The 26,586-nt window shown below is 41.9% G+C and overlaps 1 protein-coding gene across 1 annotated transcript in view; it reads right to left on the bottom strand.

Moving 5' to 3' along the window:
* Positions 1 to 26,586, bottom strand: part of LOC147008560 (lipopolysaccharide-responsive and beige-like anchor protein) — a 597,819-nt gene that overhangs the window by 535,731 nt on the left and 35,502 nt on the right. The window contains exons 4-8 of the mRNA XM_085864642.1: positions 24,337 to 24,432; positions 18,936 to 19,057; positions 14,471 to 14,597; positions 10,777 to 10,896; positions 5,635 to 5,781 (exon numbers count right to left, since the gene is read on the bottom strand). Coding sequence (XP_085720768.1) covers positions 5,635 to 5,781; positions 10,777 to 10,896; positions 14,471 to 14,597; positions 18,936 to 19,057; positions 24,337 to 24,432 — 612 coding nt within the window. The remainder of the gene's footprint in view (positions 1 to 5,634; positions 5,782 to 10,776; positions 10,897 to 14,470; positions 14,598 to 18,935; positions 19,058 to 24,336; positions 24,433 to 26,586) is intronic.

Below are 26,586 nucleotides of genomic sequence, written 5' to 3'. Positions count from 1 at the left end.
TGAGAAGGGATATCTGTAAAGTCAGGGTGGTTGGAGAGTGAAGGGAGTTGATTGAGAACAGAGGGAGGTGGAAGAGTATCACAGTCCAGGCAGGGCAGAAGCTTGGTGCCATTGGACCTCACCCCTTATAATGGGAAGAGGAGGATAACAAGAAGAAGAAAATGGATATTTGCAAGACTGGTTGGTAGCTCAGGTATGGATGGGTGATTGGATGCAAGTGATGTGACGTTTATGTGAGGGTCTTGTCAAAAGGCAAATTTGCTGCGAAATCATCCTTCAATGTATAACCATCTTCATCCACCTCTCAATTTAAAATGAAAAGTCCAAAAAATAAAAATAAAAACAAAAACATTTTTTCAATCAAAATATCAAACAATTTGGAGGCCAAAAAAAAAGCCGAAACTTAAGCACGTCTAAATCGGCAAGATTTAAATTAAAAAGCCATTGGCTACTTTCCAGTGGTTTCGTACTTAATCACACGAGCTGGACAGGAACGAATACATTTGCAGTGGTGACATATTAATCATAAAATCTGAAAAATAGGAAGGAATATAAAGGAATAAAATATGGGGGGAAAGATTTATAAACAACAGGGCAAAGTCGATCTTAATCCCCTATAGGCCGGGGGCCAGTGGGACCTACCTTGCACCCCCCCCCCCCCCGCGACAATTTTTCACTGATAACACAGTGTTCATATATATATATATATATATATATATATATATATATATATATATATATATATATATATATATATCCCAAGTATCAGAAAAAAGATGTTCCCAGAAAAATAACTCATTTGCACTATGCTTTATTAAGCCGTTCCCATTTTTGCATGTAATTAAGCAATCCAAACATTATTCTACATCTCTGACAACAAAGGAAATGTGTTCACTCTATTTCTTGACCTTCCAAACATATGTGTAGATTCCTCATTTACAAATTTCCATGTACCAGAAGTTGAGATATTTACGAAAATGAGAATTTCCATAATGGTGGATCCTAATTAGCATATCAATGCATTTCAAATTATTTCTACTACTTTTACTCAAACAGAAAATAGTTATGTTTCCCTTAAATACCAACAGACATCATAAGTCGCAGTTATGTATTATATCAGGCCCAGGTAATTAATTCTATTGATTAATCCGATTTCGCATAATTTTCGAACGATTCATTGTGCTTTGTATTTTATGCTAATTAGCCTACTTTAAAAAATTCAAAAAATTTAATTTTTTTTTTGCCAACCTGGCTTGTATATGGCAATACTTAAGTAATGTTTTTTTTGACAAAAAAACTGACATGTGCGGGAATTACAAGGAAAGAAAATGGAAATTCTTGCATTTTTGTGGGAATTATTGTCTTTTAGTCAAATTTAATTAATGTGATAATGAGCTAATTAGCATAAACAAAATATATTTTAATACGTAAATGTATAAGCTTTAATTTGACACCAATTTTGTGATTTTATGTATTATATTTGACAGAGATATTGACATTTTGCCGATCTTTGTGAGATTCGTCTATTTTTGATTGGTTGCCATGGATACAGCTTAATAAAGCATAGTGCAAATGAGTTATTTTTCTGGGAACATCTTTTTTCTGATACTTGGGATAGATATGAACACTATGGTATCAGTGAAAAATTGTCGCGGGGGGGGGGGGGGTGCAAGGTAGGTCCCACTGTCCCACGGCCTACTATACTTCCCACCTCGAGCAAAGTTGAAAGATGGCATAAAGTTATGTCAGGAATGACCAAATGTCAAATTTTGAGTTTAAATTCCACCCCCCCCCCGTTTCGACGCCTGTGAACCCAAGTCCCCACACCTGGGGCATGAACTGGAGGCCAAATCCAAAAGAAGTTACATATTTCATATGTCCCCCAATGACGATTGTGTATACAAAGTTTCATTGGAAAATAGTTTAAAATGTGTCAGTAATTGTATTTTTTGGTATTTCACATTTTGACCCCATCCCAGGGGATGGAGCCAAAAGTTATACTGCTCTTGCACCTTCATGCCATCTGGTGATCATAAGTACCAAATTTGTCCGTCCTTCCTGCTTTCTCTTCCTAAACAGTTGGGCAGAAATTCACCAGACACACAGACAGACAGACAGACAGACGGATGGACAGACAGACGGACAGAGCAGATTACAATATCCCCCACCGTTTTTTTTTTTTTTTTTCAAAAAGTGTGGGGATACTAAAGGGATGTCATTTTTGTATGTTGGAGACAGATGACGAGGTTGTGCTTTGTAAAGAGCATTACGCTCCGCTTCCAGAGCTGTAATTCTGAGTATTCACACACTAGCACGGATGGTAGCTTTGGAAAATGGCCAATGAGAAGCAAGACCTTTCACATGGTTGAATTGATGTTGCTTGATTCAGATCGATCGATTTTTGCATTCGCCATTATCAAAATTCACATTGGTTATGGGTCGTTTTCAGGAGCTCATTCATTTCTGCTTTAAGTAACTTACGCGCCGCCATTTTAATTCCCCAGCTAATACAGATCAACGTGACAACTGTACTGCGAATTCGGCACTGGATTATAATCGGATATTAACAAGATTGCTACTTTAAATGATTGTCAGGATTTCTAGACTTTCCACACAACAAAAGATCATACATACGGTCACTGAAGTAGCAAAATGGCTGCTGAGGACACAAGAAGAAAAACAACCGAGAGGAACCGTCGGCACTAAACCGATCACAACCGATTTAAATAAAATGTCACATCTCCAATATTATACCAAACAAAAGAGAACATCAAAAATTCACTGTAGCTTTTTGGAAACTACCAGAAGTAGCATTGCTAATTGAACAGACAGGTGGGGGGAAAAAAAAAAGGAGCAAGGATGATGCTAGGTTTGCCGGCCACATCAAAATGAAATCTCAAAAGAAAAAGAAAAAAAACATCCACCGAAGGTAGGCCTAAAAGAAACAATTTAGGATGCCGATACTTCCATGTGTATACCAGACGTGTATACCTTCACAGAGCTCAGGAACCTTGGAAGAGCAAACAATATCAATGGTGTCCCATCGTGTGCTGCCTTTTTTGGCTGCTGGTTGCATCATTGCTTATACGCACAGCTATGCCGCTGATGCAGTACCCCTATTACCAGTATACTGGTGCTCACTTCACCGACCTCGGAAGGATGACAGGCTGAGTCAACCCCCTGGTGTTAATTCAGTGGGAAAAAGGGGCTCGAACTCAGGACCATAGGATCCCAAGCCACCACCCTAACCGCTAAGCCAACACCAGGCAATATCAATGGGTGACTTTGTAGGACAGACTCATTTTGAGAAGTGAATTCATCTTTGTTGTACTTAGTCAGGACAGTACAAAATGTTTGTTCTCGTTGAGTATTCAGCAGCTTGTTGTTGGTGTTCTTATTCAGTTCTCAAGGATATGGAGCAGGATGAAGGATGTGGTAGATAGAGCAACATGGAGAAGGGAAATTTGAGTGGCCAACTTCAAACGGGAATAACGGTCGGAAGAAGATGAAGAAGACAAAAAAGGAAATCAAGAGGAAGGAGGAGATGAGGAAGAAGAAAAGGATGATATTTTCTGTACCTGCGATATCGTACTTCATCCTTCCCGAATGCCTTTTAAGAATGAGTATAGGGAAGTTAAATTGCGTCATTACCAGTAATATTACAAATCGAAGGCTTGCCACACTTTTTTGGCATTAATGGACAGCATTTCAAACCCTCGCCCCTGCCACCTCTTCAATGGATATTTGAAAAATCCCACCTTGACCATATTCTAAGATTTTTTTAAAAACATCAGCATAACATCACAAATTAATTTCAGAAGAAAAACAAAAACAAACCTTTGTTAGAACAGGTTTGCTGAATTTTAATGTACACTCCATAATATATATATATATATATATATATATATATATATATATATATATATATATATATATATATATATATATATATATATATATATACATTCTTTATTTCATTGTACACGTTTTTTTAAACACAAGTTCAATAAACACTTGTGATTTCTCACGTTGCTGGTTTGTTGCATATCTTTGCTCAATTCCTCCAAGATCACGTGTCATGTGTACTCCTATGATTTTTGATCATTTCATTAGGAACTGTCTTTTGAAGTTTTGGCATGTCCTGAACTGAGCATATTTATGAAGTTGAACATGATATATAGTGATATACCACATAATCCAGCAGCTTAATAAAGCTGTAGAAGCAGAAAGACTGTAAACAATACATGAGCAATAATGAAAAGCAAGGAATAACCAGGGACACAATCAAATCTTAACAATATGGAAACAAAATTAGAGAGCAGAGGAAAACCAGGAGGCCCCGGTTTAATTAAGGCACACCCAGTTCAAAGATTGCGTTAACGTGAGCCACAATCCACATGCTTTCTCTCCTGAGGTCAGTGCTTGCTCACTCCCAAGTTTTGACTGTTACACATTGCATTAGCAGACGCACGTGTAATGTCAATGAGCAATGTCAGTGGCTTCAATAGATGGGACAAGTGGTGTTGTGGTTCGAGTGTCCACTCCGAGTTTGGAAGGTTGGCAGTTTGATGCTCATGCTGGCTGAGTGTCTTACCAAATAATTTTCAAAAATCATACGTGCTGCTTCTGCCTTATGCTCAACATTTAGAGGATAGAGCAAGGATAAACCCCATGGCCTAGCATTCCATGGAAAGGGGGATATTTGTAAGCTAAAAATGCTCTGCTGACTTGGAGATAAAGGCAACATCACTGAAACATGTTGCCGGCACGTAGTGTTCCAGGAAGTTAAATCTCCCATGGTCACCGTCCATGTTTTGAGGTATGCTGCAAGGCCTACAGGATTGATGAGCATGCTCAACCAGCTTGGACATGGTTCAACAAAGTTGTCTAATTTTATAACATTTTTATGTAATGCTAGTTCACCGACAAATATATAATAACTTGTACACCCGTTCCCAACAGGAGTGGAAGGAAGGGTCATGTTATCATCCTCTCTGGAGTATATAGATTACGGTACACCTAGGCTCAAAACACCACAATAAGCTATTTGTACACATTAACACGGCATTTCTTAAAGGAGGAAAAACGCTTGGGGAGAGAGGGTATTATGAGTAGTCATAATGTTTTGTATTAACATTAATATTATGCTATCATTAGTGTTGTTATTACTTTTGTTATGAGAAGCTGCCTTGGAAAAATGCCATTATTAGCTATCTGAACATGGATATACACCTTAACATTGATTTCACCCAAGGCAGAAAACTCCCTTAGGGATGGGACAAATGAAGTTGCTACATCCTCCATCATGTGACCCTTAGTCCTCCTGTCAACTTTGGTTGAGAATGGATAAATAACAACCGAACGCATCACAGTCAGACAGAAACCAGATTGCGTATTTTAATACGATAACTGGACAGGTTAACTTTCACTACATACAAGCCATATAATATATTTATTTACACTGTAATACATATGGATGTGGGAATTCATTGGGTGAGTTATTGGTCTCACACATTCCACAAGAAACAGGAAAAGCTATTGCAATTGTGCTATATATCAGTGAGTGCATCTGCACTGGTTGTCAGACGTACTGGAATAAACATACACACATATTGTTAAATATATGATCCTTGCCTTGTAAGATGGACCCAAGTGGTATATAGAAGCCACCTCTGCAGGTGTCAACGCCTCAGAGAAGAGATATACAGTTGCAATTTGCCCACAAAATGTCTTCAGAGTATCACTGCTGTCAGCAGCACCCAAGAAGCACCTGTCAAAAGTCTGCAGCCAATCACACAAAGTTTGCTCAACACAGTGAAATCAAACCAAGGACGCAAAAAAATTGAATGCATTCATGGTGGTGAAGATTTCCTTTACACAATGTCAAGTGGTGAGAGGGCTGTGGTGATTAACACCTGAAAGCAACATCTATCCTTGTTGGAAACATCACCCTGTCTTCAACAAAATAAGTGACAAGCAAATCAGGCCTTTACCATCAGCCATGGAATAACATCTATGCCTTCTATCTATATTAACAATTCAAAAAACCCCTTATGGGTGATGGGGGAGAGACGGGGGGGGGGGGGGAGTTAGAATTTAGCAAAAACTTTCAAAGACGAAACACAAAAAAATACTTTTTGGGACTAACTTGATCACTGATGTCTGAAGATGAGGCCGTTACATAAAATGGCTATCCTATTAACACAAAAGTATTGTTTTGAAATATATACTGAAACGCAAAAGAAACTTACCACCTTTTAAACTTTGAAATATCAACAATAACACTGCGTGTAGTAAATGTGTGAACTTATTCGTGGACAATAGTGTCCTCACTGTCAGACAAAACGGTCACGGATGGTCACTTGAACCTTCAATGGTCACTTCATAGCACAGCTGTTGAACAGCCGTATTGACTGTCAGTGATTAGCCAAGGGGTATGGGATGATTTTAATGAGCTGCACGTGATGTCTTCATATTGCCTTTAAAAATGGGCATTTCAATCAACATGCCACGATTGTCAAGGGATCAACGACAGTGTGCCTTGGGCATACTGCAAGGCGGATTGAGCTACCGTGAGGTGGCACGTCGCCTTGGCTGTTCACACCAGATGATATCGGCCCTGGTGGACAGAGACACCCTCCACAACTCTGCAGATGACAGACCTCGATCAGGGAGGCCAAGAGTCACCACTGCAAGGCAGGACAGGCAGATGGTCCTAAGTCAGATGGTTTCAGACATTGAGGACTGAGTGGGACAGAATCCAGCAGCAATCCATCCAAAAGACTGGTAGGCAGTATGCGCCGACGAAGCACTGCCTGTATCCAAAACAATGGTGGCCACACACGCTATTGAAAGGGGGCTGACATTGCACCCTGTGCTGTTCTGTACTGTTGAACAAACTTATGAGATGGTGTATCTTGGTCAAAAAGTTGACATGTCACCAATAAAATGCCAATGTTTCAATTAGCAATTGTTGGTTTGTTTTATTTTGAACTGTTACAATTTTATTACATTTCAAACAAGTGGTAAGTTTCTTTTGCGTTTCAGTATATAATGGTCAGACACCGAAAAATCTCAAATAAATAAATAAATAAAATTAAAATTAAAAAAAAAAAAGAGGTCAGAACCATCTCCCTGGACGTATCTCAGGCATTTGACACACTCTGGCTTCCTGCTCTGCTTGCCAAGCTTACTGCCTGTGACAGGTGGCCGCCTTCGCACCTGCATTTCATATTTTCTCCACTCCCATAATCAGCGTGTGATCCTCAACACGAACCTCCTCTCTGTCAAGGCTGGAGCCCCTCAAGTCATTGCTTTGCCTTGGGGCCCTGTCCTGTTCCTCCTATTCATTTACGATCTCTCAGATTGTCTGGAAAATTCTGCTTATCTCTTTGGTGATGAATCCATGCTCTGCTGTCGCATCCCTCATCCTTCAGATAGGCATGCAGCAGCCTATTCCCTCTCTGGAGACGTTGACGGAATATGTCTTTCAACCCTGACACATCTCACTCCATCACTCTCTATCTGAAAGGAAAAGCTAGCAAACCCTCCCATCTACTTCCTTAATAAACCACTTGAAGAAGTTCAGTGACTCAAACTTTTGGGCTTCACATTAAGTTATGATCTTTCTTGGTCAAACCATATATCCAAGACAGCCTCCGAAGACAGCCACCAACTGGGCATCCTCTGTCATGCAGTCTTTCCTGGGGAAATCTGAACTTATCAGCTTACAAGGCCTTTACCGAAAGCTCAATGGAATAAAGTACTGCTCTTCCCATTTAGGCTGGTGTTCCCGCCTCACACCTTGCACTTCTTGATGCCATTAAAAACAAGGCTCTCAGATGTCATTGGAATCTCCTGCAATGAAACAGCCTCTGGACCTGCTGTTACTACATCACAGACAGGTTGGTGGCCTCTGTGTTCTACCAACTCCTTTCTGGTTTTGCACCCTCTGCACTTTCCTTGCTCTGTACCCCCCCCCCATATTTATGCAAAACAGTACACTAATAACTTGATCCTGGTGAAACTCCCAAAATGCAGGCTCACTCGTCATCCCCAATCATTTGTTCCTCTCTTCTGTCACCTGTGCAACCAGCTTCATCTGTCTGTTCAATCCCATTCTTCCCTCCAGGATGGCTGCTCACTACCACATCAGGTTATCTCTCATCCATACTCATGACTGCTTCTACCCTCATTAAACACTCCTCAAACCCATTCCTTACTTTCCAGATTTTTGTGCCCCCCCCACCCCCACACTTTTCCACCTCCCCCTCACCCTCTCTGTTTTCCATTTTTGTTTCATCCTCTTCTTGCTGTGTTCACACTTGTATCCATCCAGGTTATTCATCCCACTGTTTACTCCTCACCCTCCCTTCGACACATTCTCCCCAATGCCCATTCTTCCTCCAAATGTTGTTATTGTTGCTAATGTTGTAAATGGAATCCATCATCGCTGAAGATGCCAATTCTTCCTCACTGGCAAGCATCCTGATTTCCGACCTTCAGCTTGGATTCCATCCTGGTCACTCAACTCTGGACACGCTCATCTACATATACGACCTCTCTGATGCTCTGGCAAACCCTCTCTTCTGTCTTGCAGACAACTCTACATTGTGTTGTACAGCACCCACATCCCACTGAAAGGTAGACAGCAGCTGCATCCCTCTCTGCTGTCTGGAGTTTGATTAGATGCTGGCCTGATAAATGGAACAAGTCCTTCAATCCTGACAAATCTCACTCTGTCACGCCAGAAGCATCATAAAATGAACCCACCTATGCATTTCCATGGTCAGCCACTGACTTCTCCTGGGTTAACCACACAGGAAAACTGGCCACAAAATCCAGCCTCAGACGAGGCATTTTCTATAATTCCAAGTCATTTTTTGAAAAATCAACATGACTGAAAACCTACAAAGCTTTTGTTCAGAGCTCAATGGAGTACGGCTCACCCATAACGAATGTGGTGCCCCAGCATCACACCTCTCTCCTGGATTCTGTGGAATCAAAAGCTCTCACAACAGACAAACCATTAATGGCCTCTCTCTTGATGAGGCCAAAGCGCAAGGCCGTTGCTTTCACATTGCAGACAGGTCTGCAGCTTCTGTTCTCTTCTTCTCTGTCTGACACTCCTCAGCTTCTCTAGGATGCAGTGTTCTTCTTCTTCATCTGCACTCCCATAATTGAGGCATTCTGCTAACCTCCACCAAGGTTCCCTTTTCTCCCATTTGTGCAACTATCTTCCTGAGATGGATCAATTGTACACTTCCGTCCTGCATGGCTTCAAAGCAAGCAGTGTACCACAATCTCATGTCGTCATCATCATAGTCATTGTCGACCCCCCCCTCCCCACCAATGCCTACTCACATTATTTTCTACCTGCCTTTAATTCTGCCCAATTCAACCTTTTACTTGTAGGTTATGATGTCGCATTCCCCCCTCTTTTACTGATCATTCATTCACTTGCTTGCTGTGTCCAACTGCTGCCCAACTATCAGTATGTTACCTTTTACCCTTTGTCATCACGGTCTTCCACGAGCTTAAACTTCGTATACAAAATGGAAGGTCATTTGTGCAAGAACAATCTGGCAGCAAACTCATTCTGCAAGCGATGAGATAAAGATCTTCAACAAGTTATCAGTGACAAAATGAAAATATATATTATTGCATTCTTATGTGAAAGAACGTGCTGAAATACATCAGCAAATTGGCCGAACCAAGCTCGTTTCTGTGCTGTGCTGTGCTGTGCTGTGCTGTGTGCCTAAAATAGATCATGGTCTGAAAAGACCACATCCTTCTTCCCCGTTCCTTTCCATGTCCTCCTTCCCCTCACATCCTGCCTCAACGCTCAGCTTTACGCACGCAAAATCTCTCTCGCTAGCTGGCCTCGACATCGTGTCAGCAAATAGAACGGATGACATCGGAACTCGGTGTCACAATTCACATTCCGATGAAACAGTGTCTTCCGCAGTTAAGTCCTTCATTGTGGGCCACATCACATTCACATTTGTGGACCTACAATAAAAAATATAAAAAACTAGACACAAGTCAGCATGCTTTCTGTTCCAGTCAATGTAATGCAATCCATGATACATTTTCACTGCAATAAACCCAGTGTTGAATGCATTTCTCCCACGGTGAGCCATCGGGCAGCTTGATACATCTACAACAGACAATTGAACACCAACACCATTCCAGCAGAGTCATCTTGGGACAGATATTACGAGAAAGCCAACAAGTGATGCAAGACATACCTTGGGGCAATCGATTCTGGGGACACGTAAAAAATAAAAAAATATATTCAAAAAATCTTTGGGATATTTCGTTACATATGCACATGGAAGCCTGGAATCACAGCCAGGATTGTTTGTGATGCCAAAGTAGAATTGCATTCAAACATTAATCTGGCAGCATACATGCGTTTGATTAATAAATTCAACGCTTACTGCTCATCTTAAGGTATGTCTCAACCTTTTACCAAAGTAGTTGAATCAGCTTGCCTTGTCGGTCCAATCTCACTACTTCTTGCAGGTCTTCACTGGAGTTTTACCAACTTCGATAGTCATCCTTCCCGATTTGACCTTTCATTGCCTTTGCTAACCCTTTGCACACATATACCTGCATTCGAATCTACTCTCATTGATGTGGCTCGTTCGTGCATTCTCCTCAATGTCAGGCTGTTCTCCATCACAACATCGTCAGTAGCTAACCTTCTACCTTCTGTCATTCAGTTCTTCCACAAGCCTCGGATTAATGAAATAATGAAAGTGAGTCACTTACATTGCTTGTGTTCACATGCCACGGCATGTCCCCGCAGGAGATGAGCTTTCCATTGACGAAGCAGTTGATCTCGCTGTTCCGCCAGCGATTATACAAATACACGATGGTGATCATGTACCACTGCAGGATTAAAACGTCAGTTATGGTTTAGCCAGCTCATCACGAACATGTGAGCAATAAAGTACCATTGATGACACGTGATGCATGATGGGATACCCCATGGTATGATGCAATAAGCAAAACTAGAAGTGTCTAGTTGTTGAATAAAATTACAACAGAAGACAAACAGTGATCGTTATGGGTAATACTGCATATGACTATCAACAACATGAACGATTTTTAAGCATTTCAGACAATTCAAGTGAAGTTCCACCTTTTCCAAAAAATATTTTCATCTCACTTTCATTGACATTTCCACAAAATTAGCAAATATTTTTAGTGACTCGAGTTGTTACCACATGAATGTTCACCAGTGAAAACAAATACACTCATGCAAATCCCTACTAATTTCAAATGTATTGTTGTGGTTGACGAAATTCACAAACCACCATTCAGGTCCCTTAGGTGAGATATCTCGGTAAGTATATGTGTAGTTAGGCCCAAACCCGTTGTCTAGAGGGAATAAATGTCATTCATGAGGGCTGCGACTCTTCAAGATAGCCGTTTTTCTTTTACTATCTTTATTTTGGACCAGCCGCCATTATTACCACCACCAACCACGTCTCAACAGCCATCACAACAACCACCAACCACAATGCCGCTTCACCACAACCGCCACGACCTTTACCGTCACAACTCGCCACCATCGCATCACCGTCATCTCGCGCCACTCGTGGGCACCGATGCTGGACTCGTGTAGGGCGCGCACCGAGCAGCGTGTTCAAAAGCATCGCGGACTTACCGCAGAAAAACGGATCAAAAACGACTCACGCCCACTTTTGTTCCGTCCAATCGGTGAGCGAGGGGTGGTTTGGCCCCGCCTCCAGGGCGTTGGAGGGCGGTCGCTATATGCAAATTCATGGATCAAAAAAGCATTCACGCCCACTTTTCCTCGGGCCAATGGGGAGCGAGGTGAAAGGTCGGAGGCAGAGGGTCAAAGATGAAAGAGCGAAGCCACGGGGCTTATAAAAACGACTGCGTTAGTCAGTCGAGGGGGCAGTTGGGAGTTCGCAGAGTCGGAGTGAAGAGGACGGAGCTGTGGAGAGGCGGCGGCGGCGAAGGCGGTTGAGGGGGTGCTCGCGTCGGATTCGGGGAACTGCGGAAGGAGAGGCCGGCGGCGCGACCGAGGTCGTGGTGGAGACGCTCGTCGCGGGACCCAAGATTTTGTGAAATCCTCCTTTCCCCGAGCATCAGCAACCCCCTCCTGTTTCCCCCCGCGCTGAGATAGTGCGACAAAAGGGGGCCCCCTTCCCACCCCCTACCAGACACTGTCCGCGAGGCCCGCGGAGTTGAGGCACCACCGCCACTCCGCGTCTCATCAGACGGGTAGGCCCGACACGGTCTCGGCCCCAGGCCCGCCTACCCCCCTCATCCTGGAGGGTGGTTCTCTTTTCTTTTGCTTTGGGAATATGTGTTGTCGGCGCCGTCTGTGAAGTAAAATTGTATAAGTGTTGCCGTGTGCTCGCGTAGTCGGTATTAGATCTGCATTGTTGAATTTGCTTTTTGTCTTCTTCTTTTACATGTGCTTTTGGTGGAATTGTATATGTGTGCTTTCCGTTCATCGCGAAATAAATGTGCTTATTATTGAACTGTTTTCCCGCTTTGCTTCGTCATTTCTTTCATTGAATCCCCATCTTGCTTCACGTAAAGGGTTGGTCGTGGGCTAAGACGCCCGATAATTAATCGAACCGTCGAGGCCGACGAATAACACCGCTCGGTTATCCCGATAGTACGGAACGGGTCGCTTAAGTGGCCCGTGTCCGAAGTCGACCTGCGGCGAGGTGCGATCGCCCGGTCTACCCTCCGTGTGGGTACTTAGGTAGGTCGAATTTGGCGAGCAACCCTATCCCACGCGGGGGCCGATTGGCTCGATCGCGGTGAGACCGAAAGGTCCACCCGTGACTGGTTCCCGGCGTTAGTCCGACAGGGTCACGACTGGATTGTCCGTCCGGTGGGCGATGTGCCGCGATTCGAGTTACGTGGCCGTTCGCACGCCGGCGGGCGCGAATCCCGCAACAGTATTGACATCATTTTGTGGCTGGCAAGATAGCCTTGAGGTATGCACACTCTCCTCTGAGCTGTCTAGCCTGGGTGTGAATCTCATCCCAGCTATAAACAGTCATCCTGGTGTTTCATGGGCAGGGTGATGATTCAATGTGTGACGTACCTAAGATGGACGTTAAATTTGGTGTCCTGTCTGCCAGCATTAGTCGGTGAGCATTAAAGGTCTCAAGGTGTTCCCCGAACAAATTCCAAATTCCTGCACATTCAGTCGAGTATCCTGCGTCGGAGTGGCGACCCATCCAGGACGGTAACACGAACGAAGAAACTACTTCAGCAGAACTGATGCTTTGCATCGAGCATGGATGATGACGATGACGATGACGATGACGATGACATTCTGATTTCAATTTCCAGTATTTAAATCAAACATCACAATATGCAAAAATGAGCTTATTTTATGACGATTGAGAAATGCAAAACTCCACTAAAGCACCGGACACCCAATGTTGTTGTTGCCTCGATGCTTCGTCAAGCGAAAAAAAACCCGGCAGAACTGAAGTGCACCACAGCATCCACCAGATGCTCCCAGAGATCTAGTGTATAAGAGATGTTGAAGAGCCATCTTTGTCTGACCAGGGAGGGGCAGCAAGTCAATGTGTGGTGGTTTGTGAGGTGGATAGATAGAGGCGACATGTTGGGGTTAGTGTGGGTTGGAGCCGACGTTGAGAATGCCATAAGGGACGGTTGGTGTTCACACCGGTGTCTAGCCAGATCGACTCATTTCAGGACCAAGTGTAACTTCAGAAGAGTGAATTTTTGGGGGAGGGTGGTTGAGGATATTGTTTGTGGGACGATGTTCGATGGACTGCAATGGTGAATGGAGGTGTTTTGTGGGGGAGGGGGGTATAATCTTAAGGATATGATAGTAATGGTGAGCAGATATAAGTTTCACACATCATTGAGGTGGAGGATGGGTGGTCATAGAGCGATATAGGTGAGAGGGATGTTGAGCTGCAGAGGTGATACATTTAGTGCCTTTCGTATTTAGGTGGATTACAATGGGAAGTACTTTGGTCTCAGCAAGTAAGTGGGCTATGTTTGTAGATCTTGAGCAACCTCTCTTGTTGTTGCTCTCCTGAGAGCTTTGTTTTGGATTTTTGAAGTTTTTGTATCTTATGGTCTGAAGGAGTGGCGGCCAAACTCAGGTTACGACATTCCATTTTCTTTCCATCACCCAAACAAAAGGAGGTGATTTAAATAGGAAATATCCAGCACGATTTGGACATTGCTATAGAAACCAAACAAATTGACCTGAGGATAACAACGCAGGAGAATAAGTTCATCTCAAGGTAAATTTTGGGTAAACATTTTCAGTTTGAAAATAATTAATGTTTCATTGGACTAGGAAACATCAAAATAATTGCAGGCACACATAAATAAGAAGAAGGAATAGATAACGTACTCACTATTGATAAGAGGAAAGTTTATACAGTATTTTTTTTTGAAAGCACATGCACAAATAAATGCATACCTGCTTGGGTTGAAAGTCAAAAGGTATGCAGTGATCCAAGACTTTGCCTTTGGCCTTCATCGATGTCAACACCATACAGTTTGCCATGAAGTAGCAACAGTATCCCAGGCCCTTACTGGTTTGAAAGCTGGAGAATAAAAAGTGTACATCCTCAAAATAATTTTCTGAAGCACTATTTGTTATGAGGTTCCTGCCGACAAATCAGATTCAATGAACTGCTAAACAAGTGGATCAATGGCTCAAGACAATTACTTTACAGATGGAATCAATCACAACACCAAGAAATAGAACGACGCTCGGTCGAGCGAACACCTCCACCATGCTGAACAGTTTACGATTTGTATCCCACTGAAAGGCCGGATCTGCATCCGTACCTCAACCAAAATCTAATCGGCTTGTTCTTGTCACCAACCCAACTTATCCACCAAGTTTTGTTCGAATCAGTCCAGAAATGTTTGCAGCAAAAGGTTCTGTGACTCCATGGGAACCACCCAATCAGATGAAATTTCCAACCCAGATTTCTCCCAATTGCACGTCCTCCCTTCTGCACTTGGGAAGAATGAATTTCTCCTAAAATTTCTCATGTTCTTCTTTCTGCTCCAATAGCTTCATCTGATCATGTGCTAATGAGAGTAAACATCTCTCTAGCTATTGTCAGAGAGATGCCTCAGTCACGGAGAGTCTAGCAGTTCACTCAAGCTGACCGGCAGGAATTTCAAGCTGCCCTCTCATGTCAAGAGTGGTCCTTCATTTCCAGTTCTCCTGATATTAATACTTCCTGATAAACCTCCCAAACATGTTTTGCTTGCTTTTCCTAATGTACATATTTATACCATCTCATCTGCAGGTATCATACCCATCTTCTCCCTCTGGTACACAGAATCCTGTGGTGAGGAAGTTGCCTTCAAACAACTAGTCTTCTCTTACTGAATTTGCCCGACGACAACCACAGATTGGAACAATTGTGTATCCACTCTCAGGAAAGCCAAAAAACATCATCCACACAACCTCAAGGCTGAACTCTCAAATGTGTCACCTTCAAAGACCTGGTGCCACCTCAAAACGAAATGTCCCACAAGATAAAGAAAAATAAGGTCACATTTGTACATGGAGCATTTTAAAACAACAGTTCTTGCGACAAAGCACCATATCTCCCAGTCTCCTTGAATATTTTGTTACCATTTCTCCAACCCATCATTTTTGGTGGGCTTTTATACTACTCTTAACTCAAGGCCGATTAGCTTGCTTCCATTAATTAGCAAAGTCATGGAATCTATCATTGTAGTTGATAACAAATCCTTCATTTTCTCCAATGGAGTGATCTCAGATCATCAGTTCATTCTACCTTGGACATGCTGCTTCGACTCTCCCAACAATGGATGTAAGCCTTCAATCTCAGACACAAGATCAGAGCTATCTCTCTGGAGATATCTCGAGCATTTGATAAAGTCTGCCTTGATCTTCAAACTCTACTTATGGCATCCAAGGCCACTTCCTCTCACGGATCACCAAGTTTCTCGAACTCCTGTATTCAGCATGTAGCTCAACAGGATCCTCTCATCTCCTCTCCCTGTCAAGGTTGGAATGTCCCAAGGCAGTGTCTTGGGCCCAGTTCTTGTACCTCACCATCAGCCATCATCTTTCTTGGGCACACCGTATTTCCAAGAATGCCTCAAAAGCCAAACGCCGACTGGGCATCCTTCATCATGCAAGGGATTTCCTCAGCCAGTCTGAACTTTTGACAACCTACAAAGCCTTCATCCTCAGCTTGACAGAGTCCTGCTCTCCCCTTTGGGCTGGCACCCATGCCTCACTCCTTTCCCTTCTTGATGCCAAGGAAAGCAAGGCCCTCAGAATCATTGGGATCTCCTATGATGAAGCCGATTGTCTAGGCCTGTTACTTTCACATTGCAGACAGGTTGGTGACCTCTGTATTCTCCCACCTCCTTTTTGATCTTGCACCCTCAGCCTCTCTTAGCTCTGTCCTTCCCAGGTGTCTGGAGGACATGCATCATCTGCCAGTAACCTTCTTGTTGTTAAACTTCCAAAATATAGGCTCACTGCTCACCTCTACTCATTTGTTCTTCTTTTCTCTCAACTGTGGAAGCAATTTCTCCAGTCTGTTCGCTCCAATTCTTCCTTCCAGGGCTTCAAGAGCTGTTCACCACGGCCACAGGTCATCCAAACATCCATATTCGTGATCTCTTCTTCCACAAATGAGCCCATTCCCAAGCACTCCCTTTTTCCAGGTTATTGTCATCCCCCCCCCCCCCCCGCCCTTGCGCTCACCTTTTTATTTGTTAGTTGTCGGTTAGTTTATTCCTTCAGTTTCATCCCCGCTTTCTCCTTCCTCTTCTTGCTGCGTTTCATTCAGTTTGTGTGTTATGTAGCTTGTTCACCCAAATGTCTTTCTTCCCACTCCCATTGATCTCCCTCTCACTGATTCTGCTGTTGGTGTTTCCCCCTTTTCCATTTTGTTCCCTTCTGCTACAACTCTTCCATGAGCCTTGATCATGCATGCAAAATAAAAATGAAAAAACAAATCACATTTAAAAGCAAACTACATATTACAGTTGTGGATTCCATCATTGCTACCAATGACGAGTCCTCCTCATTTTTAAACAACCTGATCTCTGATTATCAGTTTAGATTCCATCCAGGTCACAACTTTAGCTCTGATATTGCTCCTTCCTCAGCAATAGATGGAGCCTTTAAATCTCAAACAAAAGCTCGGGACCATCTCCCTTGACATATCTCGGGCATGTGACAGTCTGCCAACCTGCCTTGTTTGCAAAACTCTCTCCCTCTGACTTCCAAGGCCACCTTCATTCACACATTCAACACCTTGCTATCAATGGAACCCTCCCCTCTCCTCACCTCATGCAGTGGAGGCTGTAATTCCCCAAGGCAGTGCTTTTGGTGAAGTCTTGGTCTTAATCTACATAAGTGACCTCTCTGACACGGTGAAACCCTTACTTTCATTTTTGTAGATGACTTGACACTATTTCTTACAATACCTGCATCCCACTAATTGGCAGGCAGCATCTGCACAACTCTCTGCTGACCTGGAAATGATTAGCTTGATAAGTTCTGGTCTGAAAAATGGAACATGTCCTTCAATCCTGGCAAATATCATTGTCTCACTCTGGCTATTCTGCTTTCTCAACCTTCCAACCCTCCCCAACAACTCCAGAGTGGACACATTCTACCACTAAACCTCCAATGGTTAAACTTCCAAAATCCAGGCTGACTGCACACCTCAACTCTTATGTTCCTCACTTCTTCAATATGTGCAATCACCTTCAGACCATCTCTCTCTTCCCTCCAGGGTTTCAAGCAGGTGGTGCACCACTATCCCTTGTCATCCTCAAGCCTTACCCACAATCTATCACCTCCAATTAACCCTTCCTAAACCTCTCACTTGAAGGTTGGAGTGTTTCCGCTCCTCCTCTCATCTCTCTTTTCCTATTCATTCATTCCCTTAGTTATTCTGTCCAAGAGTTGCCCTGCTGACATACCACTGTCAGTTCATAACCTCCATCACTTTGCTCTTCCATAAGCTTCAATCTCAGAGAAAAATTTGAACGCCACTCAGTCGAGCGCATACTTCCCTCCGTCAGGCTGAACAGTTTGTTTTGTATCCCACTGTTTGCCACATCCGGATATGGACCTGAACTAAAATCGAATCGGCTTGTTATTGTTACCCCCACCAAATTCATCCATCAAGTTTTGTCATAACTCGTTCACAACTTTTTGAAACATTTATCGATTTTGCCCCATCTCTCAATGGTGAAGAATCACTCAAAAGATTCTCACATCCGGGTCCGGATCCTCACCAAAATCTAATCAATCAGTTCTTGTCACACACCCAACCTGCTCCACCAAATTTTGTCCAAATCCATCTCCAACTTTTTGAGATATCCTGTTCATAATCAAACAGACAGACAGACGGGTGAAAACATAACCTCCGTCCACCTTCGATGAGGAAGGTAACAAGAAAGAGAATTTTTTTTGAAGGTTTCAGTTACAACACAACACATTCTCTAATCGTCTGTAGCATGGCAACATTTTTAAAAGACAGACAGACATGTGGGATGTTTTTGATGCTTTGTTCAAAACCTGCCACTTCAGTTCTTCCATGTTTTTGTGCTTTGGTTGTCATTCATTGTTTGCATGAATCGGGTTCGAGATGTTGGCTGCAACTTTATCAACTACTGCAGTGATTTCATCTAAACCTTCTCAGCATTATTTTTGCAGTATTTATCATCTACGACAAATTTTAATAATAAACAGTATCTTCGATATGAGGTTGTTTTGTGTTACTGCTTTTGAAATAAGTATACAGTACGTATGATGAAATCATAGCAAGTGCTCCAACTCAAACACTGAATTTTTGAAAAGTCAAATTAACAAAAGAAGCTGATTTCCACGTTGATATTTTTGTGATGGGTCATGCTTTGCTCACCAGTAAAGGTAGGGTTTCTCTTTCTCTGCATTTATGTTGTTCAGCGAGTCGATGCGAAACCACGTGTGGAAGGTGAAACCTTTTTGGTATGGCCAGCGTGCAATGGGAGGCAAGGCGATTCCCTGCATGAGGAACACAACACAAATAATGCTTTACTAATAATCCTTTCATCAGTCATATGTATATGTATGTATATATATATATATATATATATATATATATATATATATATATATATATATATATATATATATATATATATATATATATATATATATATATATATATATATATATATATATATATATATATATATATATTTTTTTTTTTTTTTTTTTTTTTTTTTTTTTTTAAAGAAAAAGAACGCACTTCCAACCAAAAGTAAAAACTAGATAGACTCCACTAATGTGAGCAAAAAAACAAGAGCAGACCCAGTCTCAAGCAATGTTTCACCAGCTTCACAGCCAGCTTCCTGAGGCACAATAGACCACATCTTTTGTGTATATATAGTAACATTCATTATTAACAGGCAAACATGCAAATCCACTATCCTTGGGAGTCATCTTGCATGAAAGTATATTATAATGTTATTGTATAATTATGAGTAGTGGCCACAATTTCCCTCTCCTCCCTTCAACACAACCCCAACCTCCCCCACCACCAACCACCATACCATACCTTTTAAAATAAAATCCACGAACCACACCTTTCTAGCTTTTATTCCAGAATTGAGCTGTAAATTTTAACCCTCATACAACCTTCCTCACCCTCCCTTTCCAACTTAGTTTTCTCATAAATCCCAGCCATACCACTTTTCCCTGAGCTACCAGATTATCCTCATTCCACTGTACCGCATTTTTTTGGTCCTTTCGTTATTTATGTGATAGATGATCCTCATCCGTAACAGAATGTTTTGCATCGAAATCAAGTGGGCAGGCAAGTTATCCAAGGATATACAAAGAACTATGATCCAGGAAGAGGCCATTTGGCCTTTCTTTCCTGTGCTCCCTCAACAACACAAAAATTAAATCTGGCATAGTTTATAGACTTACTTTCACTGTGTTGGGAGAATAGAAGAACCAGGAGGCAGGCACAGGGACATCACCAGGGTGTGTGAGTGTGTGTATACAGATATATATATATATATATACACACACACACACACACACACACACACACACACACACACACACACACACACACACACACACACACACACCTCCCATGCTCTTCTGACTGAAGAAAGCTGCATAAAGCAACCATGAGAGCCAACATGGTTGCTTTATACCCCCCCCCCAATTCCAATATATATATATATATATATATATATATATATATATATATATATATATATATATTTTTTTTTTTTTTTTTTTTTTTTTTTTTTTAATAATGTCAGTGTGTGTCAATCAGTCAGTCCATAAGTCCTTCAGTGTGTGTCCTTCATAACTCCAAACCCATGAAACCTCGCAGCCCCAAACTTTGTATGCACACTAATGGAACTCCAAGGTTGTGCATGAATGAAAATTGGGTGTTTGGGTAAATTTAAACACCCCCTATTAAAGATAATTAACAACCTTATTTAATTATCCTTTATCAAGGATTCATCCTTGGTCAGCCCCCTGTCTGCTCCCAGGGGGTCTTAATTCGCCATTTTGTTCGGCCTGCTTAACAATCCCTTGACTTGGAACAGGCCACGACGGTTTCTTCACAATAAAGTGCTCATGAATTTTTTTTTCACTTTCTTCACTCATATCATCTATCATCAAATGCCTGATCATCATCCCTACAAATCGCTAAATACATTAAGATGCATATAAACACCTGGAGACGCCAGTATTCATGGCTTCATTTCATTTCTGCACATGTGATAAGCTCCAAAATCTCTTAACCTGAGCCAAATTTCAAAATTTTAACCTGCGGAATTCACCTTTGCAACAGTTCCGACTGCGAAATAATAATAATAATAATAATAAATAAATAAATAAATAAATAAATGAATAAATAGGCCATTTGTCCAATTTGGACATTGTTAGACACTCCTGTCTCCAGATGTTGTTCAGTAAGATAGCATTGGCTTGGGAATCGATTAGTAATCGGTTTTACAGGTTAAGAGATTTGAGAGCTTATTGCATTCCAGGTGTAATGCTTATAAACGTGTCTGTCTGAACTGATGCACTCATGCATCTGTCAGACACTGTGGAGCTAATTGGAAGCCAGATGCTGGATGTGTATGGATTGCCGATTCCGGAGCCACATCAAGATGACAACAGACTAGCGAGAGCAATTCTTCAAGAGAAGTCTTATGACAGCGTCACACTGCTTAATTACATTGAACAAAAGAGGCACAGCTTACATATTACCAAATGGTTATTAACCTCCGCCATCTTCAAAGATGGATGGAGATTACTGTTTTCACCCCTTTCTGTTTGTTTGTTTGTTTGTTTGTTTGTTTGTTTGTTTGTGAACAGTGTTACGGAAAAACTCCTCGACGGATTTCGACGAAACTTGGTGGGGGGGGGGGTTAGGTATGGTCCAAGGATCATGCCATTAAATTTTGGACTTGGTCCCCCCACAAAAAAAAAAATTGTTGGAGAAAAATTTTTTTTTTTGCATTTCTACATGTTTTAAGTGATTTCCAACCCCCACCCAAAAATTTTTTTTTTACCCCCCCCCAAAAAAAAATTTTTTTTTTGCATTTCTACATGTTTTAAGCAATTTCCAACCCCCCCCCCCCCCAAAAAAAAAAAAATTGTTACCCCCCCAAAAAAAAATTTAGAAATTTTTTTTTTTTTTTGCATTTCTACATGTTTTAAGTGATTTCCAACCCCCACCCCCCCCCCCAAAAAAAATTGTTAGAGAAAATTTTTTTTTCGCATTTCTACATATTTTAAGTGATTTCCAACACCCCCAAAAAAATTGTTTGAGAAAAAAAAAAAAATTTGCATTTTTACATGTTTTAAGTGATTTCCAACCCCCCCCCCCCCACAAAAAAAAAAAGTGGCACAGCTTGGGCATCCCTCCTTCAGAAGTGTCAAGTCATCTTCTGGGTTGAAGCTACAATGTCACACCAAACTGGCAGTGGAAGCTCGAGACCAAATATTGAAGGACATCCTCTTGAGCAGAAGCTTCATGAGATGGATTTTATTGATATCAGGAAATTTCTGCCAAACTCTTCCTAATGTGCATGGTGACACAAAACCCAATGCGATTGGTGCTTGCCTCAAATCTTCACATCTTTGGAAGCATGTAACAACTCTTCGTCTGACAACAAACATGCGGTCATTCCTTCATGGTGAACACAATGCAGGTCAATTTGCAAAGCTGCTCTTGAAGATTGGAGATGGCTAAGTGCAAAATATTCATGATGGACATTTCATCAGTATACCACATAAATTGGGGACCATTGTATTTTCAGCCAAAGTAATTCAGTTGAGCGTGTATCCAAACTCTCTGCAACACAACAAACAGAGTGGCTGTGTGAGCATGCAATCCTTGCTCCAAACAATGATTCAGTAAAAAACATCAACTGGTAACTTCTACAGACCTTCCCAGGGCTAGTCACTTCATCCAAATCAGTAGACAAACCCATGACTGATGATGAAGCAGTGATGTACCCCACAGAGTTCTGAACAGCCCAGAGCCTTCAGGAATACCAACTCACTACCTCCTTCTGAAAATAGGAGTGCCTGTCATGTTGTTATACAACCTTGACCCACCAAAGCTTTGCAATGGAACTCGACTGATCAGCAAACAGTTGCTACCAAATTGCCGAAATGTTACCATTGCCACAAGACCAAACAAAGGAGAACACGCCATGATTCCAAGGATACAGATCATCACATAAGATGCAGGCTTGCCTTTTGACTTTCGGCAATTTCAGTTTCAATGAAACTCTGCTTTGCCATGACTATAAACAAATCCCAGGGACAAAGCCTCAAGATTGTCAGTGCAAGTCTCCAAGAGCCCACATTCACACAAGACCAGCTGTGCATGGCAGCTGGCAGAGTGGGAAGCCCCAAGGGACTTTTTGTACATTACATTGTAATGAAAACAAAACTCACAACATTGTTTACCAGGAAGTTCTTCAGTGACACGAAGTCAGTTACACTTTATCCTCTGTCGATATTGCAGTCTCTCATTACCTTCGCTGAAGGAGAGGGTATTACATTTGAGTCCGTTTGTCTGTACAGAACTTTAGTGTTTTTCTCCGCAACCGCTTGTCAGATTGAGACTAAATTTTCACCACAGGTGCGACGACTCATGTAAAATGTTTTAATTATAATGACGTCATAGGTCATGTGGTGCGGTAGCCATGATGGAAAAACACAAAAAAATTTAGACCTCTATCTCTGAAACCGCACCAAGGAAAAAAATTGAAACTTGCCAAATAGCAAGGACTCCTCATGGGAAACAACTGATTTTTTTATGACGTCATAAATGCATATGTAGAACGCTACATCTGATCAGTATGAAAATTTTTGAGGGATACCTCGGGATAAAATGGTTAACAGAAAAAGAATTTGATGACGTTATCGGTAATGTGATTCAGCAGCCATATTGTTTAAAAAACAAAAATTAAAAAAAGAAACCAAAAAAAACAAAGATCTTCTCTGAAGTTGCTGAACAGATCAAGGTGAAACTCTACATGCATGACCACCTGTCCATGAGGAACAAAAGGTTCACACATGTGATGTCATAGGTCACATGGTTTGGCAGCAATATTGGATTTACCCTAAAACCTATAAAAAAAATAAACCACTCAAAAGAAGTCCTGTTAGTTCTGTAATCTTCGATTGCTCTTTTTCTTGTTTTCATTGTTACACATAATAAAAACAATTTCCTACTGTTCACCACATTTTGACTTTGCTGCTCTATAACAAATGGTTACCCAGGTGTGTGTGTGTGTGTGTGTGTGTGTGTGTGTGTGTGTGTGTGTGTGTGTGTGTGTGTGTGTGTGTGTGTGTGTGTGTGTGTGTGTGTGTGTGTGTGTGTGTGTGTGTGTATTCTGATTCACCAGCCGTCTGACCCATGGGGCTCTAAATTAGCATCAAGTGAGTCCATTCCTCCATGATGATTTTGTACTTTAACCTTCCTCCACCCCAATACCCCAAGCTTCACACAACCCCACCATTTCCATCCTCATCCCAAAACTCAGGTTCACCTGTTTGACCAGATATCTCCCCCAATCCACTTTCTACCCACACGTCCCCTCCCCCTCCCCTTGCCAACCCCCTCCACCCCCTCCCCCTCCTACCACCACATATTCAGATTTCCCCAGGCATAAAACGGGTATTTCAGCAAGTTTATCAATAATTGTATGTTGTGGCTCATGATTGTTCACAACACAAAGCCATCGATAACAAATGACAGCTAAAACGTTGACTTCTACCAAACTTACAGATGCAACACCTCCAGGGAATGAGAAGAAGGTGTCAGGACCGTGGTACACAGGTTCATGGTTGAGGAAGGACAAAAGTTTCACCGCATGTCTGGGCTGCGTACAAAGAACAAAGGATTATTTAACAATGCTTAAAAGAACACCAAGGATTCAATTTTGAAGAATTTCAACTTTTATATGTTGCCTAAAAATTGTCTGTGAAAAGACAAAACCTTTGTCAAGGGTAAAAACCCCTTTGGAGGTTAACCTGATGGCGAAAACAAAATAATCAAATACACAGTACACTGGGATCAGCATGATGTTTAAAATGTTCAAAATCAATTCTCACAATCGTGAGAAAATCAAAATCAATCAATCAAAATCAATTCAAAATCAATCAAATTTAATAAGTCAAAACTATGAATAACTTTTTAAAAAGAAAGTTAAAACAATGATAATAAAAATTTATTCCATACTTTATTCTCAGATAGTGTTGGTCTATGTCAGCATACAATACAAATGATAGGTTTTATCAACTCAAAGTTGGCAAACCTATATGAGCCGCCGGGGACGTAAAGCTGACATTTCAGGAGCTCGCCCTAGCAAGTGACCCTCCCTTACTCTAATGAAGGGCTGATGCCTGAAACGTCAGAGCAATACAAAGGTTCATCATAACCTCGTATTTTAATCTCTCATAAGCATGGAAGTTATTAATCTCATAAAACACTGATATAATAAAAATATGTCCTCCAATTCTATGATCCTTTTTCAAACAAAAAACTTTTCTTGTGAAACAACAATTGTAAAAACTCGACTGGGTCACCTAAATCAACCGAAGGTTTCACATTTCTCCGATACACCATGGATATGCATTTAAACTGACCATGAAGTGTGGGACACAACATTCTAGCTTACCATAAAAATAATCAAATTATTGTAGGAACTGGATCAGAAATAGATAACTTTAATGCGGATGAGTGTTCCGAGAAAAGGTGTGTGCAAGTCACACTTGCTAAATAAAGATTGACCAAACAGCAAAAGCAGTATCTGTAGGGACATGAGAAACATGGCAATTGCATTAATTTAGTGGGTGTGAGTTTTTTATTTTTCTTTTCTTGAATACGAGATGGTATTCACATAATACTTGCCCCCATGCAGTCTTGAAAAGTACTTGGTGTGAGCCGGGAGGGGGTGTTGGCAAGCGGGTTAATTACGCGGGGACCCAGACCCAATAGTGGCCCATAATTATTCCTTCAATTTTTGTTTCATAGAGTGTAATAATTGTTTGTGATGATAAAACACCATGGGCAGCTACATATTGTCTCCCAACAAGCCATTCAGGGCAATTCTGAGGCATGCCATTGCCATTGACAGTGACACCCTCTATCATAAAATAAACAAGTGTGGGAGCAATTTACATAATCACAATCGTGAGAAAGATGTAATGATGTAAATGAACCCATCTCGTCTTCAGTTGTCCGACCCTTCCACCCACCCATGATACATTGAAGCTTGTGGCGAGACATTTGTCCTGAAACAACTTGCCTTCGACTCATGGAAACCTCTCCCTCCTCCAAATACTGATGGCATCTAGTTAAATCTGTTTCTGGTGTATGTTACCCCACCATCCCTTCCCTTACCTCAAATGGCTGCACAAATGACACAGCATGTGAAAAGGCTGAATGCCTAAACTCTGTGCTTGCTTCAAAATCATGCGTCCCAAACCCATCCCTTTCTGTACCCACCTTACCCTGTCGCACCCAGCTGTTCATGGATTATGTCTCTTGTTTTCCTGACAAAGGGGAGAGTTTGCTGTCAAACCTGGACCCAGAGTCTGCAACCGGTCCAGAGGATATCAGCCCAGGTGTCCTAAAAACCTGCGCTGCTGCTCTTGCTTACCCTCTCTCTGTTCAATTCACCCTCTCTTTTATTCAAGGTCATCTGGTCATCGTGTGACGTGACGTGACGTGACGTTGGGTTGTGGGATGGTGGGATGTTGGGTTGTGGGATGTTGGGTTGTGGGATGTTGGGTTGTGGGATGTTGGGTTGTGGGATGTTGGGTTGTGGGATGTTGGGTTGTGGGATGTTGGGTTGTGGGATGTTGGGTTGTGGGATGTTGGGTTGTGGGATGTTGGGTTGTGGGATGTTGGGTTGTGGGATGTTGGGTTGTGGGATGTTGGGTTGTGGGATGTTGGGTTGTGGGATGTTGGGTTGTGGGATGTTGGGTTGTGGGATGTTGGGTTGTGGGATGTTGGGTTGTGGGATGTTGGG

Source organism: Eptatretus burgeri, chromosome 18 (assembly GCF_056783735.1).
Source record: "Eptatretus burgeri isolate ZD-2024b chromosome 18, Ebu_testis_v1, whole genome shotgun sequence".
In the NCBI taxonomy this organism is placed as follows: Eukaryota; Metazoa; Chordata; class Myxini; order Myxiniformes; family Myxinidae; genus Eptatretus; species Eptatretus burgeri.
Note: the sequence above shows the minus strand (reverse complement) of the source record. Positions and strands in the feature narration are given on the sequence as shown.